This window comes from Gossypium hirsutum, chromosome A05 (assembly GCF_007990345.1).
Source record: "Gossypium hirsutum isolate 1008001.06 chromosome A05, Gossypium_hirsutum_v2.1, whole genome shotgun sequence".
In the NCBI taxonomy this organism is placed as follows: Eukaryota; Viridiplantae; Streptophyta; class Magnoliopsida; order Malvales; family Malvaceae; genus Gossypium; species Gossypium hirsutum.
Window position 1 is genome coordinate 25,077,800 of NC_053428.1, and position 17,730 is coordinate 25,095,529.

Here is a 17,730-nt window from a genome sequence, read left to right on the forward strand (position 1 = left end):
CCGACTCCCGAACCCTTTTTCTCAAAAGTTCGTAGACCAAAATCGCTGTTTTAATAAACCAAAAATGTTTTATTGAACTAACCTCATTCTTAGGTGATCCGGTCACACCAAAAAGATCAGTGGCGACTCCATATTTCTATTTTCCAAAAAGTCGATTTCCCTCTTTTTTTTTTAATTTAAAATTTTTTTAAATCGAGGGATGGTTTCGACAGCTTGGCGACTCCGCTGGGGAGTGAACTTGAGTTGAGCCATAAAAATCGATTATTTGCTGTCCTTTTGTCAAAAATTAAAAATCTGTTTTAGAAATCATGTATCTTTCGATTGCATTTGATTGTATGTTTGTTTTGGTGCGGGTATTGTAGAATAGCACTGCATTTTATTGCATGACCACTGTGGTCACACCTTCTAAGTGGGAGTAAGAAGCTACGCTTTCGTGAGGTTTTCACCTCCGCATGGGCTAGTGGATTGCTTCCGGGGTACATCCGTACCTATGATTTCGTGAGATTTTCATCTTCCCATGGTCATAGGGAAATGTATCCCCCCGAACCGAACTTGATCTATATGAGCCTATAATGGGTGAGGATTGAGGAATCTACTGGTTCGGGTACCTCTTTTCCTAGAACTAAACCACATATAGTGGACCTTAGGAGCTATCCTTGGGTGAAGCTGCGTCGAGCCTTAGTACTTACCCGTATATGCGTTATAATTATCGTTTATGTGCTTGCACTCTATTTCTATTATTTGATACTAACCGGTGTTTTATTTTGATTGTCTTTTTGCATGACATTGCATACTAAAGGAGGCGTTAATCCATATTCAATTACTAAGTTAGAAAATTTGACATGGGGAATGAATTTTTTAATAAAATCGAGGATAATGCGGCCATTCGTGCATGGTCAGAGAGGCTACAATCTGAGAGAGGGGATAGCTTGGCAGAAGGGCATGTGTCGGAGCTGCAGGATTTCACTCGCGTCAATGTAGTACAGAATGAGCTGCAAGAGTTGAAAGACATTTGGGCTAGTTGGGATGAAGGGATCAAGCAGTTGTTTTACCAAAGCTATGGTGACATATCCTACCTGCTAGATATTAGAGTGGATAAGCATTTGTTCCAAGCCTTGGTACAGTTTTGGAATTCTGCGTACAAGTGTTTCACTTTTGGAGAAGTGGATTTGGTACCTACCATGGAGGAATACACTATGCTGCTTAGATGTCCAAAGATTTAGGTCCGGAAGACTTATGCCCGAGTTTTTAGTAATCAAGATTTCGCGAAGAAACTGATGAGCATTTCTGGGATGAGCGAGCCTTGGGTCACTGCTCAGATTCAACAAAAAGGAGATAGCAAATGTGTCCCTTGGGAGAATTTGCGAGATTTGATCTTGACTCATCCAGAAGAAAGAAAGAGGGTCGATATATTTACCTTAAGCATCTACGGATTAGTGATCTTTCCTAAGACTTTGAGGCATGTGGACAAAGTGGTCATTGACTTGTTTGATCGTCTTAAAAAGGGAATCACACCGGTACCGGCAAAATTGGTAGAAACGTTCAGATCTTTGAGCTCATGTCGGAAGACGGGCTAGGGGCGATTTATTGAATGTGCTCAACTATTTATGGTATGGTTTCATGGGCACTTTTGGAAGGTAGACAAGGTTTCCTATCAAGTCTTTTCCGAAGGTTATTCCCCTTTGAAAGAAAAGACAGCTATACAAAGGAGAGAGGATATCTTAGAGGAGAAGTGGATGGATATTTTTCAGAACCTCAAGGAGGAGGATATCGAGTGGAGAGCTTATTGGATGGTTCCTGATGGGATCATGTACCGATATGGTAACTTTGATTGGGTGCCATTGTTAGGAATCTGGGGAGCTATCGGGTATACTCCGTTGATAGCCTTGAGGCAATACAAGTCGAGATAGTTTGTACCCACGACCTATGGACTTGCTCAGAGTGAATTATCGTTTAAAGGTTCTCACTATAAGAAGAGAGTTCGGGAGTTATCGGATGCTTGGAAGCAAACTTGTTGGATGAAGAGGTTAGCTGTCGGTTTCATGGTAACGCCCGAGTACAGCGAGTGGTTTAAGAAGAGGATTAATGACAATATTCCTAAGCCAAGCTTGGAGAGTGCTCGACCTGTCGGGGAACAATTACAAGTCGCCCCATCAGAATTGGAGATTATAAGACAAGATTTCGAGAAGAAGAGTTTGGAGCTTGGGAAGAAGATCGAACAATTGGAGGAAGAAAAGATGCACCTAAGATTAGAGGCTGATGTCCAGAGGTCAGAGGCTGAGAAATGGAGAAAGGAAAAAACTAAGGCTGAAGAAGATCTAGACAGTTTAAAAATGGACTACAAGAAGTTACGCCTATCTATGAAGACTGCGGGTTTAGGTAAGACTTCTGAACAATGGCGCCATGAAATTCGAGAAAAAAAGGCCAATACCGACTGGTGGGAAAGGAAATTCCGAGAAGCTTAGGCACGAAACGAAGATTTAGAGAAAAGTCTGTTGGAAAATAGAAAATGAGCGAAGGGAATTAAGGGCTAGAGTGGCAGAACTTGAGAAGTCTCTACATCAGTACTGAAACCGCAACACCGCATTAGAATTGAGGGTGAGCTTGAGCAAGATAGAAGAAATGAAAGGAAGAATAGAAGAGTTAGAGGCGTCTCTGCAAAATTGTGAGATGCAGATCCAATTTTTCGAGGCAAATGAGGATCGTTGGAAGGAGTAGCTTCACCATGCGCAAGACCAAGTCAGAAACAGAGATTACCTTATAGGGGAGGCCATAACCCAAATTCGAAAAGTAGCGGACTACTTGCAAACTTTAGCTGTTCAGGCGGACACACTGAGCGTGAAATATGAGTTAGAGTCGGAGCGCGGACAAGAGTTGGCCTCATTGCTTAGAAAAATTAGGACTTTGAGCGTTAGAGCGAAATTCTATTTGTAACTCAACTTTATGTAAAAGATTTTATTTTCAAGTAAAATTTTCTAAGGGCAATTAAATCAAAAATTGATACCTCCTTTGCATTCATGCATTTGCATTACATCATATCATTATGCATTAAGGGCCATAAGAGTTTTCTAATTAATTAATTAAAAATTATTTCAGTAACCTGGAAACCAACGAAAACCAACCAACCACACACCCCTACGGTACAAGGAAAAAATCAATAGATAAGAGACTCGAGAAATTAGAGCAAATGCAAAAAGACATGCAAGAACAAATGCAGTCTCAGATGCAAGAGCAGCTAGCCAAGATTCAGCGAGAGATGAAAGAGCAAATGATGGAGTCCCAGAGGGAAATGATGAGTCAGTTATCCCAATTGCTGTTGGGAGGAACGAATAAGGGAAAGGGCCCCATGGACAAAGTTGAAGAAGCTAATGAGGATCCTCAATACCCCCTGGCTTCACTCCGACATATGTACCAGTGAAGCCCGAGATTAATCTACCAAAACCATCTGTCACGATCATGCCCCAACAGGTTCAGGCCGGAGCTTCAATACCGATGAATTTCTAAACCGGCTCAGGCTCTAACTTTGTCAACAACCCGAACTATCTGCCCGTTCCCGACCTGGATGAAATTGTTGAAGAAGAAAAAGCGAGGATGGATTCGCAAAAACAATTGAAAGAACGGTGTAGATGGCTTGAGGAAAAATTCAAAGCCATGAAGAGCGCGGATCATCATCAAGGGATTGATGCCAAAGACCTGAGTCTAGTCCCAGACTTAGTCCTTCCCCCTAAATTCAAAATGCCTGAATTCGAGAAATACAATGGAACGAGCTATCCTGAAGCCCACATCACTATGTTCTGCAGGCGAATGACGGGATATGTTAACAATGACCAGCTATTAATCCACTGTTTTCAAGATAGTCTGGTCGGGGCGGCGTCTAAGTGGTACAACCAATTATGCCGAGCTAAAATTAATTCATAGAAGGACCTGGCTCAGGCTTTTATGAAGCAATACAATCATGTGGCGGACATGACCCCTAATAGAATCACTCTCTAGAATATGGAGAAAAAGTCAAATGAAAGCTTCAGGCAGTACGCACAAAGATGGAGGGAGGTGGCCATAGAAGTTGAGCCGTCACTTTTAAAAAAGGAGACAACGATGCTATTTATAAATACCTTGAAAGCTCCTTTTATCACTCATATGTTGGGAAGCGCCACCAAGAGCTTCTCTGACATAGTGATGACGGGAGAAATGATCAAAAATACTGTAAGAAGCGGCAAGATAGAATCGGAAGCGAGTGCTAGGAAGTCAGCCCCGAGGAAAATAGACAATGAAGTGAACAACACGAGTACATTCAACAAGGGGCAGCCCAAGTTAATTACCGTAAATCAACCCAAAACGGTGACTACCAATCAACAAAGCTCTGTAAGGCAAGAATCCAATGCGAGGAAGAACACAGAAAGGCCACAATACACCCCTATACCCATGACGTATAGGGAGTTGTACCAGAACCTGTTCAACGCTCATGTGGTCTCCCCTTTCTACCTGGAGCCACTGCAGCCCCCGTATCCTAAATGGTATGATACAAACGCCCAATGTGAATACCACGTAGGAATTACCGGTCACTCAATCGAAAATTGTACTGCGTTCAAGAAAGTGGTCGAAAGACTCATTAAGATGGGAATCGTGAGATTTGATGACCCAGCCACGCCCAATGTAGCAGGAAACCCACTCCCCAATCATACCGACCAAGGAGTGAATGGGATAAATGAAGGCTTGAATAGGAAGACCAAGTATGAGGTGGCAGAAATCAGGACCCCGTTGAGGCGGGTATGGAAAGAGATGGCCAAGAGAGGATTGATAGCATTGGATCCAAGGGAAGAACCCGAAGAAGAGAGAAACTACTGTGAGTTTCATGACGAGGTGGGGCATGAAATCCAAGAATGTGTGGAATTCAGGGCCCTCGTGCAGAACATGATAGATAACAAAGAAATGGAATTCTATGAAGAAGCTAAAAGCCCCATAGAGGGAAATGTATGCGCATCCGAGGGAGAATCAAAGGCACAGAATCAAACACCTAATTATCCCGTGGTGATTATTTTGAGACCCAAAAATAATGAAGCTGGAGTACAAATGCCACCGAGGGTTATAATCCAAAAACCTGCAGTTTTCCCTTACAAAGACAACAAAAAGGTCTCATGGAATTATGATTGCAGTGTGACGATGCCGGGAAAAGAGAGCCTGGTTGGTGCTTCAAGAGGGGATCAAGATAGAGGTTCCTATACACGTAGCGAGAGGCGTTACAATACGGTGAATAAGGAGGAACAACCCACAAAAGGAAAAGCCCAGGTGGTCGAGGAAATGAAGGGAAAAGCAACCAAACTTGTTAATGAGCTAGTTAACGAAGAGGAGACCAAGGAGTTTTTAAAGTTCCTAAAGCATAGCGAATACAGTGTGGTGGAATAGCTACGTAAACAACCAGCTCGCATTTCAGTGCTGGCCTTGCTTCTGAGCTCAGAAGTCCATCGTAGCGCGCTAATGAAGGTCTTGAATGAAACGTATGTTGCCAATGATATTTTCGTTAACAAGTTAGACCGCTTGGTTAACATCATCAGTACCGATAACTATATCTTCTTTAATAACGATGAGATATCTCCCGGGGGCATGGGGTCAACTAAAGCTCTGCATATCACCACACGCTGTAAAGGGTATACGTTGCCAGGCGTACTGATTGACAATGGATCGGCTCCTGCCGTTGACCACGCTAAACAGATTACCTATAGACAGCTCTCACATGAAAGAGTGCCAGAGCATCGTGAAGGCATTCGATGGCACGGAGAGAAAGGTGATGGGCAGAATCGATGTACCTCTTTAGATTGGGCCAAATACATATGAGGTGGATTTCCTCGTAATGGACATCAAGCCCTCATACAATTGCTTGTTGGGGAGGCCCTGGATACATTCAGCTGGGGCAGTGCCTTCCTCGTTGCATCAAAAGTTGAAACTAGTATCGGAGGGGAGGTTGATAACGATCAAGGCTGAAGAAGATATTATTGCAACTGTGAGCAATAATGCACCCTATTTGGAGACAGATGACGAAGCAATCGAATGCTCATTTCGATCTTTGGAATTTGTTAACGCGACGTTCATCGCTGAGGAAAGCAAAATTCTGGTGCCGAAATTGTCCAAAACCACGAGGATGAGCCTCCAGTTGACGATTGGAAAAGGGGCCCTACCCGGAAGGGGACTTGAGAGACACCTACAAGGAAGGATCGAAACGCCAATGCTGAAAGAAAAGAGAGACCGCTTCAGCTTAGGATTTAAGCCGGATGTGAAACAAAGGAGAAGGGAGTTGGAAAAGAAGTAAGAAAGAAGGAGAGCTCGATTAACGGGGGAGGAAATCAAGTGAGAACCAATGATATTCCCCCATATATCGAACACATTTGTGTTTGGGGGAATCATTCATCCCGAGAGAGACACGCCAATGACGGGAGCTATAGAAGAAAGGCTGGAAAGCTTGGACATCAACGTCATGTATGAAGAGGAGACTGGAAGAGAAAGTTTATTGGACATTGGCCCCTACACACCTGGAAGTGTTCTGGACAACTGGACTACGGAAGAGATCCCTGTAGTTTTTAGAACGAATTCAGAGTAATGTCCAAAACACACTTATTGCTCTAGGCCTAGGAGTGATAAGGATCTTTTGTGAAATAGGCCGATGTTTAAAAACGTTTCTTCAATAAAATGCACGGTTATTATCATTTTTGAGCAAATGTTATCTCGTCCTTTCAATTTCATTCATAACCATACAAATGATTACTTTCGAATTCTTTTATTCTTGAAACATTCTTCTAAATATTCTTTCATTCGTCATTCATAATCATATCATGCAAACAAATGTTTTGAATTCTTTTGATTCTTTGTATCTGCCTTCGTCCTCACAACAGGTCCCCAGATATTAATGATACGAGTGACGCTACTAGCGACTCAGAATTTCCTTTCGAGCAAGATGTGTGTATGGAGGGTTCTCGGGATTTTGAAGATGACCAAGGCTATAACCTATCTCCTAATTTGTTGAGGATGGTAGAACAAGACGAGAAACAAATCCTACCTCACAAAGAATTAGTTGAAATTGTGAGCTTAGGAGAAGGACAAGAGGTGAAGATCGGAACATGTATCACTGCGGAAATGAAGCGAGACCTCATTGAATTGCTTCAAGAATTTAAAGATGTCTTCGCATAGTCATACCAAGATATGCCCAGGTTAGATACTGACATCGTGGTGCACCGACTCCCCATAAAAGAAAAATGTAAGCCAGTTCAGCAAAAACTCCGAAGAATGAGGCCCGATGTCTTGCTAAAAATAAAGGAAGAGGTTTGAAAGCAGTTTGACGCTGGATTTCTGAAGGTGGTAAAATACTCAGATTGGGTAGCCAACATCGTCCCTGTCCCTAAGAAAGATGGAAAAGTGCGAATGTGTGTGGATTACAGAGATTTGAATAAAGCCAGCCCAAAAGATAATTTCCCACTACCTCATATCGACGCCCTAGTGGACAACACAGCGGGACATTCACTGTTTTCATTCATGGACGATTTTTTGGGATACAACCAGATCAAGATGCATCTTGAAGATATGGAGAAAACCACGTTTGTAACCATGTGGGGCACGTTCTGTTACAAGGTAATGCCGTTTGGACTGAAGAATGCGGGGGCAACTTATCAAAGAGCCATGGTAACCCTTTTTCACAACATGATGCATAAAGAGATCGAGGTTTATATCGATGACATGATCGCAAATTCTCGAACAGAGAAGGAGCACATTCAAGTCCTGAGGAAATTGTTCTTGAGGTTGAGGAAGTTCCAGCTAAAACTCAACCCAGCCAAATGTACCTTCGGAGCTAAGTCTAGAAAGTTGCTCGGATTCGTGGTTAGTGAGAAAGGGATTGAGATCGATCCAGGCAAAGTTAAAGCCATACAAGAGTTATCCCCGCTGCGCACTCAAAAAGAAGTTCGAGGCTTTCTAGGAAGATTAAATTACATTGCTCGGTTCATTTCACAACTGACTGAGAAATGTGACTCTGTCTTTCGCCTCCTCAAGAAACATAACCCAAGTGAATGGGATGAAAAATACCAAAGGGTTTTCGACAAGGTAAAACAGTACTTATCCAATGCCCCGGTGCTGATGCCACCTAACCTTGATAAACTGTTGATACTGTATTTGGCAGTATTCGAAAACTCCATGGGATGCATATTGGGTCAGCATGAGGAGTCAGGAAGGAAAGAGAAAGCCATTTACTATCTTAGTAAAAAGTTTACGGAATGTGAGGCAAGGTATCCGCCGATAGAGAAGTTGTGTTGTGCCCTAATTTGGACAACCCGAAGACTGAGGCAGTATATGTTGTATCACACCACTTGGCTCATATCAAAGTTGGACCCTTTAAAGTACATGATGGAGTCAACAGCCTTGAATGGAAGGATGGCCCGATAGCAGATTCTGCTTTCTGAATTCGACATAGTCTATGTGAACCAGAAAGCAGTAAAAAAGAAGTGCAATAGCAGACTTTCTAGCCAGTAGAGCTTTGGAAGACTGCGAGCCTTTGAACTTCGACTTCCTGAATGAAGACCAATGTGTGTTGCTACCACTAAAGAAGGTGCTCTGGAAGAACTTCCTTGGAAATTGAACTTCAATGGGGTATCAAATGCTGTGGGCAATGGAGTCGGGGCCGTCTTGGTATCCCCAAATGGAGATCATTATCCATTCACTAGTAAATTGGATTTTGATTGTACGAATAATATGGCGGAATACGAAGCGTGCATCATAGGTATCCGCGCAGTCATAGAACGCAAGATTAAAGTGCTAGAGGTGTATGGGGATTCTGCGCTAGTGATTTATCAACACAAAGGAGAATGGGAGACCAGAGACCCCAAGTTAATCGATTATCGGAAGCTGGTCTTGGAATTGGTTAAAGAGTTTGATGGAATTACCTTTCACTACCTTCTACGAGACGAAAATCAGATGGCTGACGCTTTGGCTACCTTAGCCTCCATGATCAAGGTGAACAAACAAGAAGATGTCAAACCCATCCGAATGAGCATTTATGAAATTCTGTCCCACTGTTACAATATTGAAGAAGATGAAGAGAAAGATGATCACCCTTGGTATCACGATATATTGCAATACGTGAAGAATCGTGAGTACTCGGACTAGGCGAGCGAGAATGACAAAAAAACATTAAGAAGATTGGCCATCGACTATGTCTTAGATGGAGATATCCTATACAAAAGAAGAAAGGATCAAGTGCTACTAAGATGTGTAGACACTGTAGAGGCTAAGAAAATCTTGGAAGAAATCCATGAAGGCGTCTGTGGGACACACGCTAATGGCTTTACAATGGCCAGGCAAATTATGAGATTCGGGAACTATTGGTCCACCATGGAAGGAGACTGTGTCAACTACGCTAAAAGATGTTATAAGTGCCAAATCTACGGAGACAAAATTCATGTGCCTCCTTCACCGCTACATGTCATGATTTCTCCATGGCCATTCTCTATGTGGGGCATGGATGTGATTGGACCAATATCGCCGAAAGCTTCCAATAGGCATCGGTTCATTTTTATGGTTATCGACTACTTCACCAAGTGGGTAGAAGTCGCTTCGTATGCTAGTGTGACGAAGTCGGCAGTGAGCAAGTTTCTGAAAAAGGAGATTATATGTCGATATGGAATGCCGGAGAGGATCATATCTGACAATGCATTAAACTTGAACAACAGTACGATAGCGGATGTCTGTAGTCAATTTAAGATCAGACATCACAACTCGTCACCATATCGCCCGAAAATGAATGGGGCAGTGGAAGCGGCCAATAAAAACATTAAGAAGATTGTAGGAAAGATGACCGAAACCTACAGAGATTGGCATGAGAAATTACCATTTGCCCTATTTGTTTATCGAACGTCAGTTAGAACCTCAACCGGGGTAACCCCTTTCTCCCTGGTCTACAGAAATCGAAGTCGATATCTCGTCTCTTCGAGTGTTGTCGGAGTTAAAGTTAGAAGAAGCCGAGTGGATCTAGTCTTGATATGATCAATTGAACCTAATTGAGGAAAAGAGGTTAAGAGCGATCCGTCATGGTCAGATGTACCAAAAGCGAATGATACGGGCTTATGACAAAAAGGTTCGCCCTAGAGAATTCCACGAAGGAAACTTAGTTTTGAAAAAGATCCTTCCCATACAGAAGGATTTTCGAGGGAAATGGATGCCTAATTGGGAAGGGCCTTACGTGGTGAAGAAAACTTTTTTTGGAGGAGCATTGATTCTAGCCAAGATGGACGGTAAAAACTTGCCCAATCCTGTGAACTCGGATTTGATCAAGAAGTATTTTACCTGAAGAATTAGAGGCCAGAGTGAAAACCCGTAAAAGGCGCTCTGAAATAAAAAAAAACCGGAGAGGCCAAGGTGAAAACCCGCAAAGGGCACTTTGGAACCAAATGGGCTTTTGAGTTGAAAACCCGAAAACAGGCAGCTCAAATTTTGAATATGGGCCATATGGTAATCTTGTCCTTCCAAAATCAACAAGACAGAAGAACAGTACACCTTGGAGCATCAACAAAATGCGCAGGATCTCTTGAATACACATTTGGTTCAAAGGAGCCTTTGAGAAATTAGAATAGTGAAACTCGTGCTGCGATATCTGGGGCACATTTTCTCATTTTTTGCACCTTATCAGATTCGTATTCCTATGTATTCACATCAAAATTTTGCTTAATAAAATGCCATTTGTCCATTATGATAATCTCTTTCGAGTATTTTTGTTGAAATCACGATTTTTGAACATGTAATATCTACACACAAGATGTTATGCATATTACACTGGAAAAGTCTCTAAATAGTACAAGGACCTGAAACAGGGCCACTAGTTAGAACTAACCAGGTTCAAAGTTGGAAAACATTGGAAAAAGAGTAGTCCCAAATTAGGATTATTTCTTCAAATTTTCTGTCAAAGATAACGGCTAAGCAAGAAGACGCGATAGCACATCAAAGATAGAACCCGAATGAATCATGAGCAATGATACCTTAAGCGTTTAAAGAGGAATTATTCTCATAACACTTCTACATTCATAATCATTCATTTAGTTAGGAGCACTTGATTCATCTCGATCCTAGCATCCTAATTACTTGATACAGGAAACCAATTCTACAAATCATGTCTTTGGAAGACGGTGTAGTGACATTGGCGAATCCTACAGATCCTGCTTCCCTGAAGTTGCAGTAGAGCAGATCGAAGACGACGAATCTTGACTTCCTGAAGTTACAGTGAAGCAAATTTAAGTCACTAACCTAGCTCCCTAAAGTTGTAGTGGAGTAGGTTGAAATTTTAGATCTCGTTTCCCTGAAGTTGCAGTGGAGCAGATCAAAAACGACGAATCTTGACTTCCTGAAGTTGCAGTGAAGCAGATTTATGTCACTAACCTAGCTCCCTAAAGTTGTAGTAGAGTAGGCTAAAATATAGATCTCGTTTCCCTGAAGTTACAGTGGAACAGATCAAAGACGACGAATTTTAACTCCCGGAAGTTGCAGTGAAGCAGATTTAAGTCACTAACCTAGCTCCCTAAAGTTGTAGTGGAGTAGGCTAAAATTTTAGGTCTCGTTTCCCTGAAGTTGCAGTGGAGCAGATTGAAGACGGCGAATCTAGACTTCCTGAAGTTGCAGTGAGGTAGATTTAAGCCACTAACCTAGCTCTCTAAAGTTGTAGTGGAGTAAGCTAAGAAATATAGATATCGTTTCCCTGAAGTTGCAGTGGAGCAGATCAAAGACGACGGCTCTAGGCTTCCTGAAGTTGCAATGAGGCAGATTTAAGCCACTAACCTAGCTCCCTAAAGTTGTAGAGGAGTAGGCTGAGAAATATAGATTTTGTTTCTTTGAGATTGCAGTGGAACAGATCAAAGACGGTGAATCTAGGCTTCCTGATGTTACAGTGAAGCAGATTTAGACTATCGTCCTAGCTCCCTAAAGTTGTAGTGGAGTAGGCTGACGATTGTAGATCTCGTCTCCAGTGGAGCAGATCGGAGAAAATAAGCCTTAAACCCCTTAAGTAGTAGGGCAACAGGCTGAAGATTGCAAGATTTTGTCTCCCTGAAGTTGCAGTGGAGCAAAATCAAAGTCACGATCCTTATCTCTCTGAAGTTTCAGTAGAGCAGGATAAAAACACACGGACCATGTCTCCCTGAAGTTGCAGTGGAGCATATTGAAGCTACTTGAAGAAAAGAAGCGCCAAGAAGACGAGGCTCAGCAGGTCTCAGCAAAATTGGCCTATTTATAGTCTTTGCTCTATTCTCGTTACACGACAATGAGCAAAGAGGGGCAGCTGTAGTGACCAATTTTGGTCCGGGTCCGCTAAAAAATCTCAAACCTATATATAAAATAAATAATAAAAAACCACAGTCCAATTACAGAAACTAATAGCCCAAACTAGCAACCCCAAACCAGTTACATAACCCCAACCCAACAACTAAACCTAACCCACACTTACAAGGCCCGATAGGCCCAAAAAACTAAAATTAGACAGAGCCCTAGCTGTCTGCTTGCGCCGCAGCAGTCCAAGCCCCTTAGCGCCTCCGTCCACGCCAACCCTGGCCTCCGTATCGTCCAGCACAGCCTCCGTACGCCAACACAATCCCGTACCCGAGCGCCACTGATGTGAGCACACCCGGGGCATCCTCGAATGCACACTAAGGATCTATTGAGCTGCCAAAAGGTCCCATGACCCGAGCTCGAACCAAGCAACTTCAAGATGCTATATCAGCCTTTGTGATGCGCATTTGGGATGATAACCAGCTCTATAACGTTGGAGGAGCTAAGAATAACTCCTTGAAGACTCCATGCACCATTTTGCAATCCGACCTCAGCTCCTCTTCAGCTCCCCAATACGCCATTCAGTTCCCATCAGCTTACTTGAGCTCGTTTTAGCTCGTTTGAGCTCGAATTTACCTTGTTTCAGCTCATTCCTTTTTTATTTCAATAAATTAAGTATTAATCTAGCTTATAACTAAGTTTGTTACAGCTCATGCCGAATTCCCTAGCTCAATTTAGCTTACTAAGTGTTTTTGACTATTTGAGCTTGCTGAATTTATTATAAGTTGACTTATAATTATTGTGTTCAAATTTAGTTAGTGATATTAAGTTATTTAGTTATTATTTTAAATTATAATTATATGAATATTTGTGTGTTATTTAATTATATTATTTAATTTTTTAGGTTAGCCGAATTTGGAAGATACATTCATGGCATTTAATGCAAGGTGCATGAACGAGAAAGTTCATTGAACGGGAGGATACATGCATGGACTGGTTCAATGTTTGGAGGACATACATTCATGTACATAGAAGGTTAATACATATTGAAAGGTGCATCTCCCTTGGACGGCATACATGCATGAATGGGGGGTAATCAATGCAAGTGCATGTACGGCTAGGTTCAAGGCCCCTTCCAAGTTCCATGTACAACCGATGCATGTGGGAGGACCCTTGGAGTTTCCTAAGCACCTATTCGGCCAAGAGACACCCTTTGGGAGTTTCATACATCCCATGGCCGAACCTAGACAATCCCATTGGCTTCCAAAGCTTGCTCATACATGAAGCTGCCCATTCATCTCCCATTCAGCCGAACATGGACAAGGACACCATTGGTCATTTTTCTAGAAGGTTCATGTCTTAATTAGGTTTATTACTTAATCGTTAAGTTCATGAATGGACTATTCGGTTAGCATAAGAAACTAGTATAAATAGTTTGTTGATTTCATTTGTAAAGGACTTTTGCCAAAATTGTTAATGAACATTTGTTCTTGTGAGGTTGCTTCCTCTCATATCTCGTACAAGTTTCGAAAGACTTATCTGGCTTGTGCTAGTGGCGTCAATCGTCTTGTTTGAACTTATCACCAATCTTGGTGTGGCGTTCATCTATCCATCTATCCATCTTTTCACCTTAGCAATATAGGAACCAGGGTGACACTTCTTAGTGTTGAATCATTCCTGACGTTAAGTTCGTTTTCCATTCCCATCCTTCGAATTATTTTCTTGTTATTCCAAATCGAGCCATTTAACCATCATCCATCTTTGCTACTAAATCGAACCTATTACTAAATTCACCTTACTTTGAAACATTCCGCTTACCCGTATCTTTTCATTCACTTCTAGTTCTAAAACCCGAAGCACGAACGACTCTCTCGAACGACGATTGGGCAACTAAGTGAATTCGACTCATCATCCCGAGCTGGATCACATCATTTGGTATCAGAGCTTGTAAATCGAGAGGAGCCGACGTTCGTAACAAGATCAAAATAGGTTCGTAGTTAAAAAAAATTCGAATTAAAAAAAAATTCAAGTTGTAATTTTCGTTCTCTCTCTTGTAATAGTGATATTGTGAAGTATTAAAAAAAGAGACAAAAAAATATACGAAATTAAAAAAAAAAAGAAGAAAAGTGTGTGATCAAGATCTATTCTTTTGTTTACATTTTTGTTCCGACCTTCAATCTTTCTTTCCAGCAACTTTTACCCCCCCAAAACACCACACTACACCAAAGACTATTTTTCTTTTAGCCTACCCGTACACCGTGACATTCTAACCTTTGTAACCACCTTGAAATCGACCCCACGGCACCCAGACAAGTCGAAAGAAACAAAATACGAGGTTACGAGAGTAAGCTTGAGTGGTAAAAGGCTAGAGTGTGTGAGAACATTCGAGAGTTGAAAAGCCAAAAACGAGCGAAAACACGAGTGTGAGTGCCATCATTCTTTCTTTCCGAGTGAACTCGTGAGGATTTTGTAGTGAGGACTTTGTGTCTATTTTACTTAACAATTTTCCTTTCAGCGATAACATCATGTCTCGCGAAGAATTTGCTGAATCAGAATATCAATATTTGGTGCAAGAAATGAGAAGAATGGTGACAACTAAGTTTGACAAATTGCACGAGAGATTAGATCGTGTGGAGAAAAGAGACCAGCGGGCACGAATGTTATCAAGTCAAAAAGTGGATTCGAGAGCATCATGGAGATACACATCCAACACTACTCAAGAAGAGATTACGATAGAGATTCTTTTTCATCAAGGAATTCAAGACGAAGAGAAGCCGATTTTGATTTTGAATCCTTCCGAGAAGATGTGGGAGATGAAAGATACATCTCTTCAAGAGCTCCAAAGAAAATAGCCACGGAGATATCTTCACGAAGGATTGTTCGTGAATCATATGTAAATGATTTTTCTTCTTTTGAACAAAATGATTTTTCTCCTAAATCTTTTGTAACCTCTTGTAAAAAGCAAGCGAGAAAATAAGAAGACGAGAAGCAAAAAGAGATCAAAAGAAAAGAGAGGCAAGAAAAGATTATGAGAGAAAATGAGAGGATTTTGAATGAAATCGAGAGAAGAAACAAAGAAAAGAGAGAAAAACAAAGAAAAGAAAATGAGATTGAGATTGAAAAAGAGAACGAAAAGAAATTTGAGAGTGAAAAAGAAATTGAAAAAGAGATTAAAGAGAAAGAAATTGAAACAAAAGAAACGAGTTTCCAAAGAAAAAGATTCGAGTGGAAAAGATGTTAGTGAGTAAGTGAGGATTGTTTCCACTAACCCACTTATTAGTTTTTCTTGCGATTTCTCTTCCCAGGTTTTTGAAAATTCGTGTGACCACTTCCAGCTTCAATACCTTCCCAACGAGGGGCGATTTTTGTTCTATAAGAAAGGTAAGAATGAGAAAGACAACCGCCCACTTTTGTCCGAAGGTAAGAGAGGTAAGGACTCTATGATTATTGAGTCACGACCATTTGACTTAAAAACTGCTAATAAAGGTTTTGATGGTTCAATTTTTGAAAGGTTTCAAAATTTTGATTTGGTTAGTTACTGTTCAAATTTTGATGTTAATGACCTTGTCACAAGAAGAACCACGAAAAATTTGTCTTATGGAATGTTTAACCTTTCTATTGAGTTGGTTTTGCCTATGCAAATCGTGGCGGTGTGTGATAAAAGTTTAGCACATAAAAATTTTGATGTGTTTGAATTCTTAAACTCTTTGAATATATGTACTAAACCTTTTTTCTTAAACATGCCTATTCAATTGGTCTGTGATGATTTTGAACTTTTGAAAGGAGACATGTACACAACTTCTTTGTTCAACATATGTGTTCAAAGGTTTTCGCATACAATGAATAATCCGTTTGATTTTGTCATTCAAGAGAAATCTTTAAATTTTTGTACGAAGTTTCCATGTATTGATCTGCCTATTCGATTGAGTTTTGTGAAGTATGAATGTTTGCATGTTCGTCTGCCTAAACCTTCTTTGATCTATTTTTGTGATTTATTTGAGAAATTAAAATTCTTGCTGTATTTTGGGATAAGTGATCAAAATCGAGTGTTTAAGCCTGGAGCTAGCCACTTTAAGTTGTTACCAAAAGAAGGTAAGCATCCTAATTCCCATGTAGATAAATTTGTTGTACCTTTTCATCCATTGCGAATTTTATCTTCATTTCTGAAAATAAATCTTGTGGTTAGTTTACAAAGTCAAAATCAAGCCTTTGATTCTGGAAATTTTATTTTTAAACCCAGCATTGATTCATGCGATCAACTTGTGAATAGCATATCAATTTGTCCTTTTAAGTACATTATCCATGGTGACCTTGACATCTCCCATCTTTGTGGTAATTTCATTTTGAAGAGCGCGAGTTACTTATTTGATTTTTCACCTTTTCAGGTTTATTCGAGTTCAAAGTATCGATTACATTACCTTGCTAAGGAGCGAAGGTTTGTTTTGCGCAAACGAGAAAACGGTGTTTTTTATGATGGCTTTGTGGAAGGTGGTCATATTGTTCATCCTACCACTGTAAGTCCATTTAATCGAATACGACAAGGTGAGATTGTTCAAATCAAAAAGCCAAGTGAATATGTCCTTTGTTTTGATCCATTTGGAATGTTGTGGTTGAAACGAGGAATGCATTCTTGTTTGCTAAATTGCATGATTAATTATTCCCTGTTTTCATTCTGTTCAATTGTTCATATTGATGGCATATTGAAATTGTGCGATAATATGAAGCATCCATGTTATGAACGAATAAAATTTTTACCATATGATCTTTGGACTGGATTTTATGTGTGTTATTTGAATTTGAGTTCGTTGCACTTTTTATTGTCAAATTTGGTGAGTAAATGCAGAAAAGTTTGCGTGATAGCCTTTGTCCCATTTGACCGAGGAAAGCCGCGTGAGAGAAAGTATTTTCCAGCGGAAAAATGGCTCGACTTGAGGACAAGTCACTTTGAAGACGAGGGGAATGATGTGAGCACACCCGGGGCATCCTCGAATGCACACCAAGGATCTATTGAGCTGCCAAAAGGTCCCATGACCCGAGCTCGAACCAAGCAACTTCAAGATGCTATATCAACCTTTGTGATGCGCATTTGGGATGATAACCAGCTCTATAACGTTTGAGGAGCTAAGAATAACTCCTTGAAGACTCCATGCACCATTTTGCAATCTGACCTCAGCTCCTCTTCAGCTCCCCAATGCACCATTCAGTTCCCATCAGCTCACTTGAGCTCGTTTTAGCTCGTTTGAGCTCGAATTTAGCTCGTTTCAGCTCATTCCTTTTTCATTTCAATAAATTAAGTATTAATCTAGCTTATAACTAAGTTTGTTACAGCTCATGCCGAATTCCCTAGCTCAATTTAGCTCACTAAGTGTTTTTGACTATTTGAGCTAGCTGAATTTATTATAAGTTGACTTATAATTATTGTGTTCAAATTTAGTTAGTGAT

At 40.9% G+C, this 17,730-nt stretch overlaps 1 protein-coding gene across 1 annotated transcript; it reads left to right on the forward strand.

The window, feature by feature from the left end:
• The first annotated feature begins 3,996 nt into the window (after window positions 1-3,996).
• On the forward strand, window positions 3,997-5,403 carry LOC107960658 (uncharacterized). The gene has a single exon (XM_016896965.2). It carries the CDS (start codon window positions 3,997-3,999, stop codon window positions 5,401-5,403), a length of 1,407 nt encoding a protein of 468 aa, XP_016752454.2.
• The last annotated feature ends 12,327 nt before the right edge of the window (window positions 5,404-17,730 follow it).

Bases quoted from the DNA above. Each gene is read 5' to 3' on its own strand.
- LOC107960658 (XM_016896965.2), top strand. From the start codon at position 3,997: ATGGAGAAAAAGTCAAATGAAAGCTTCAGGCAGTACGCACAAAGATGG.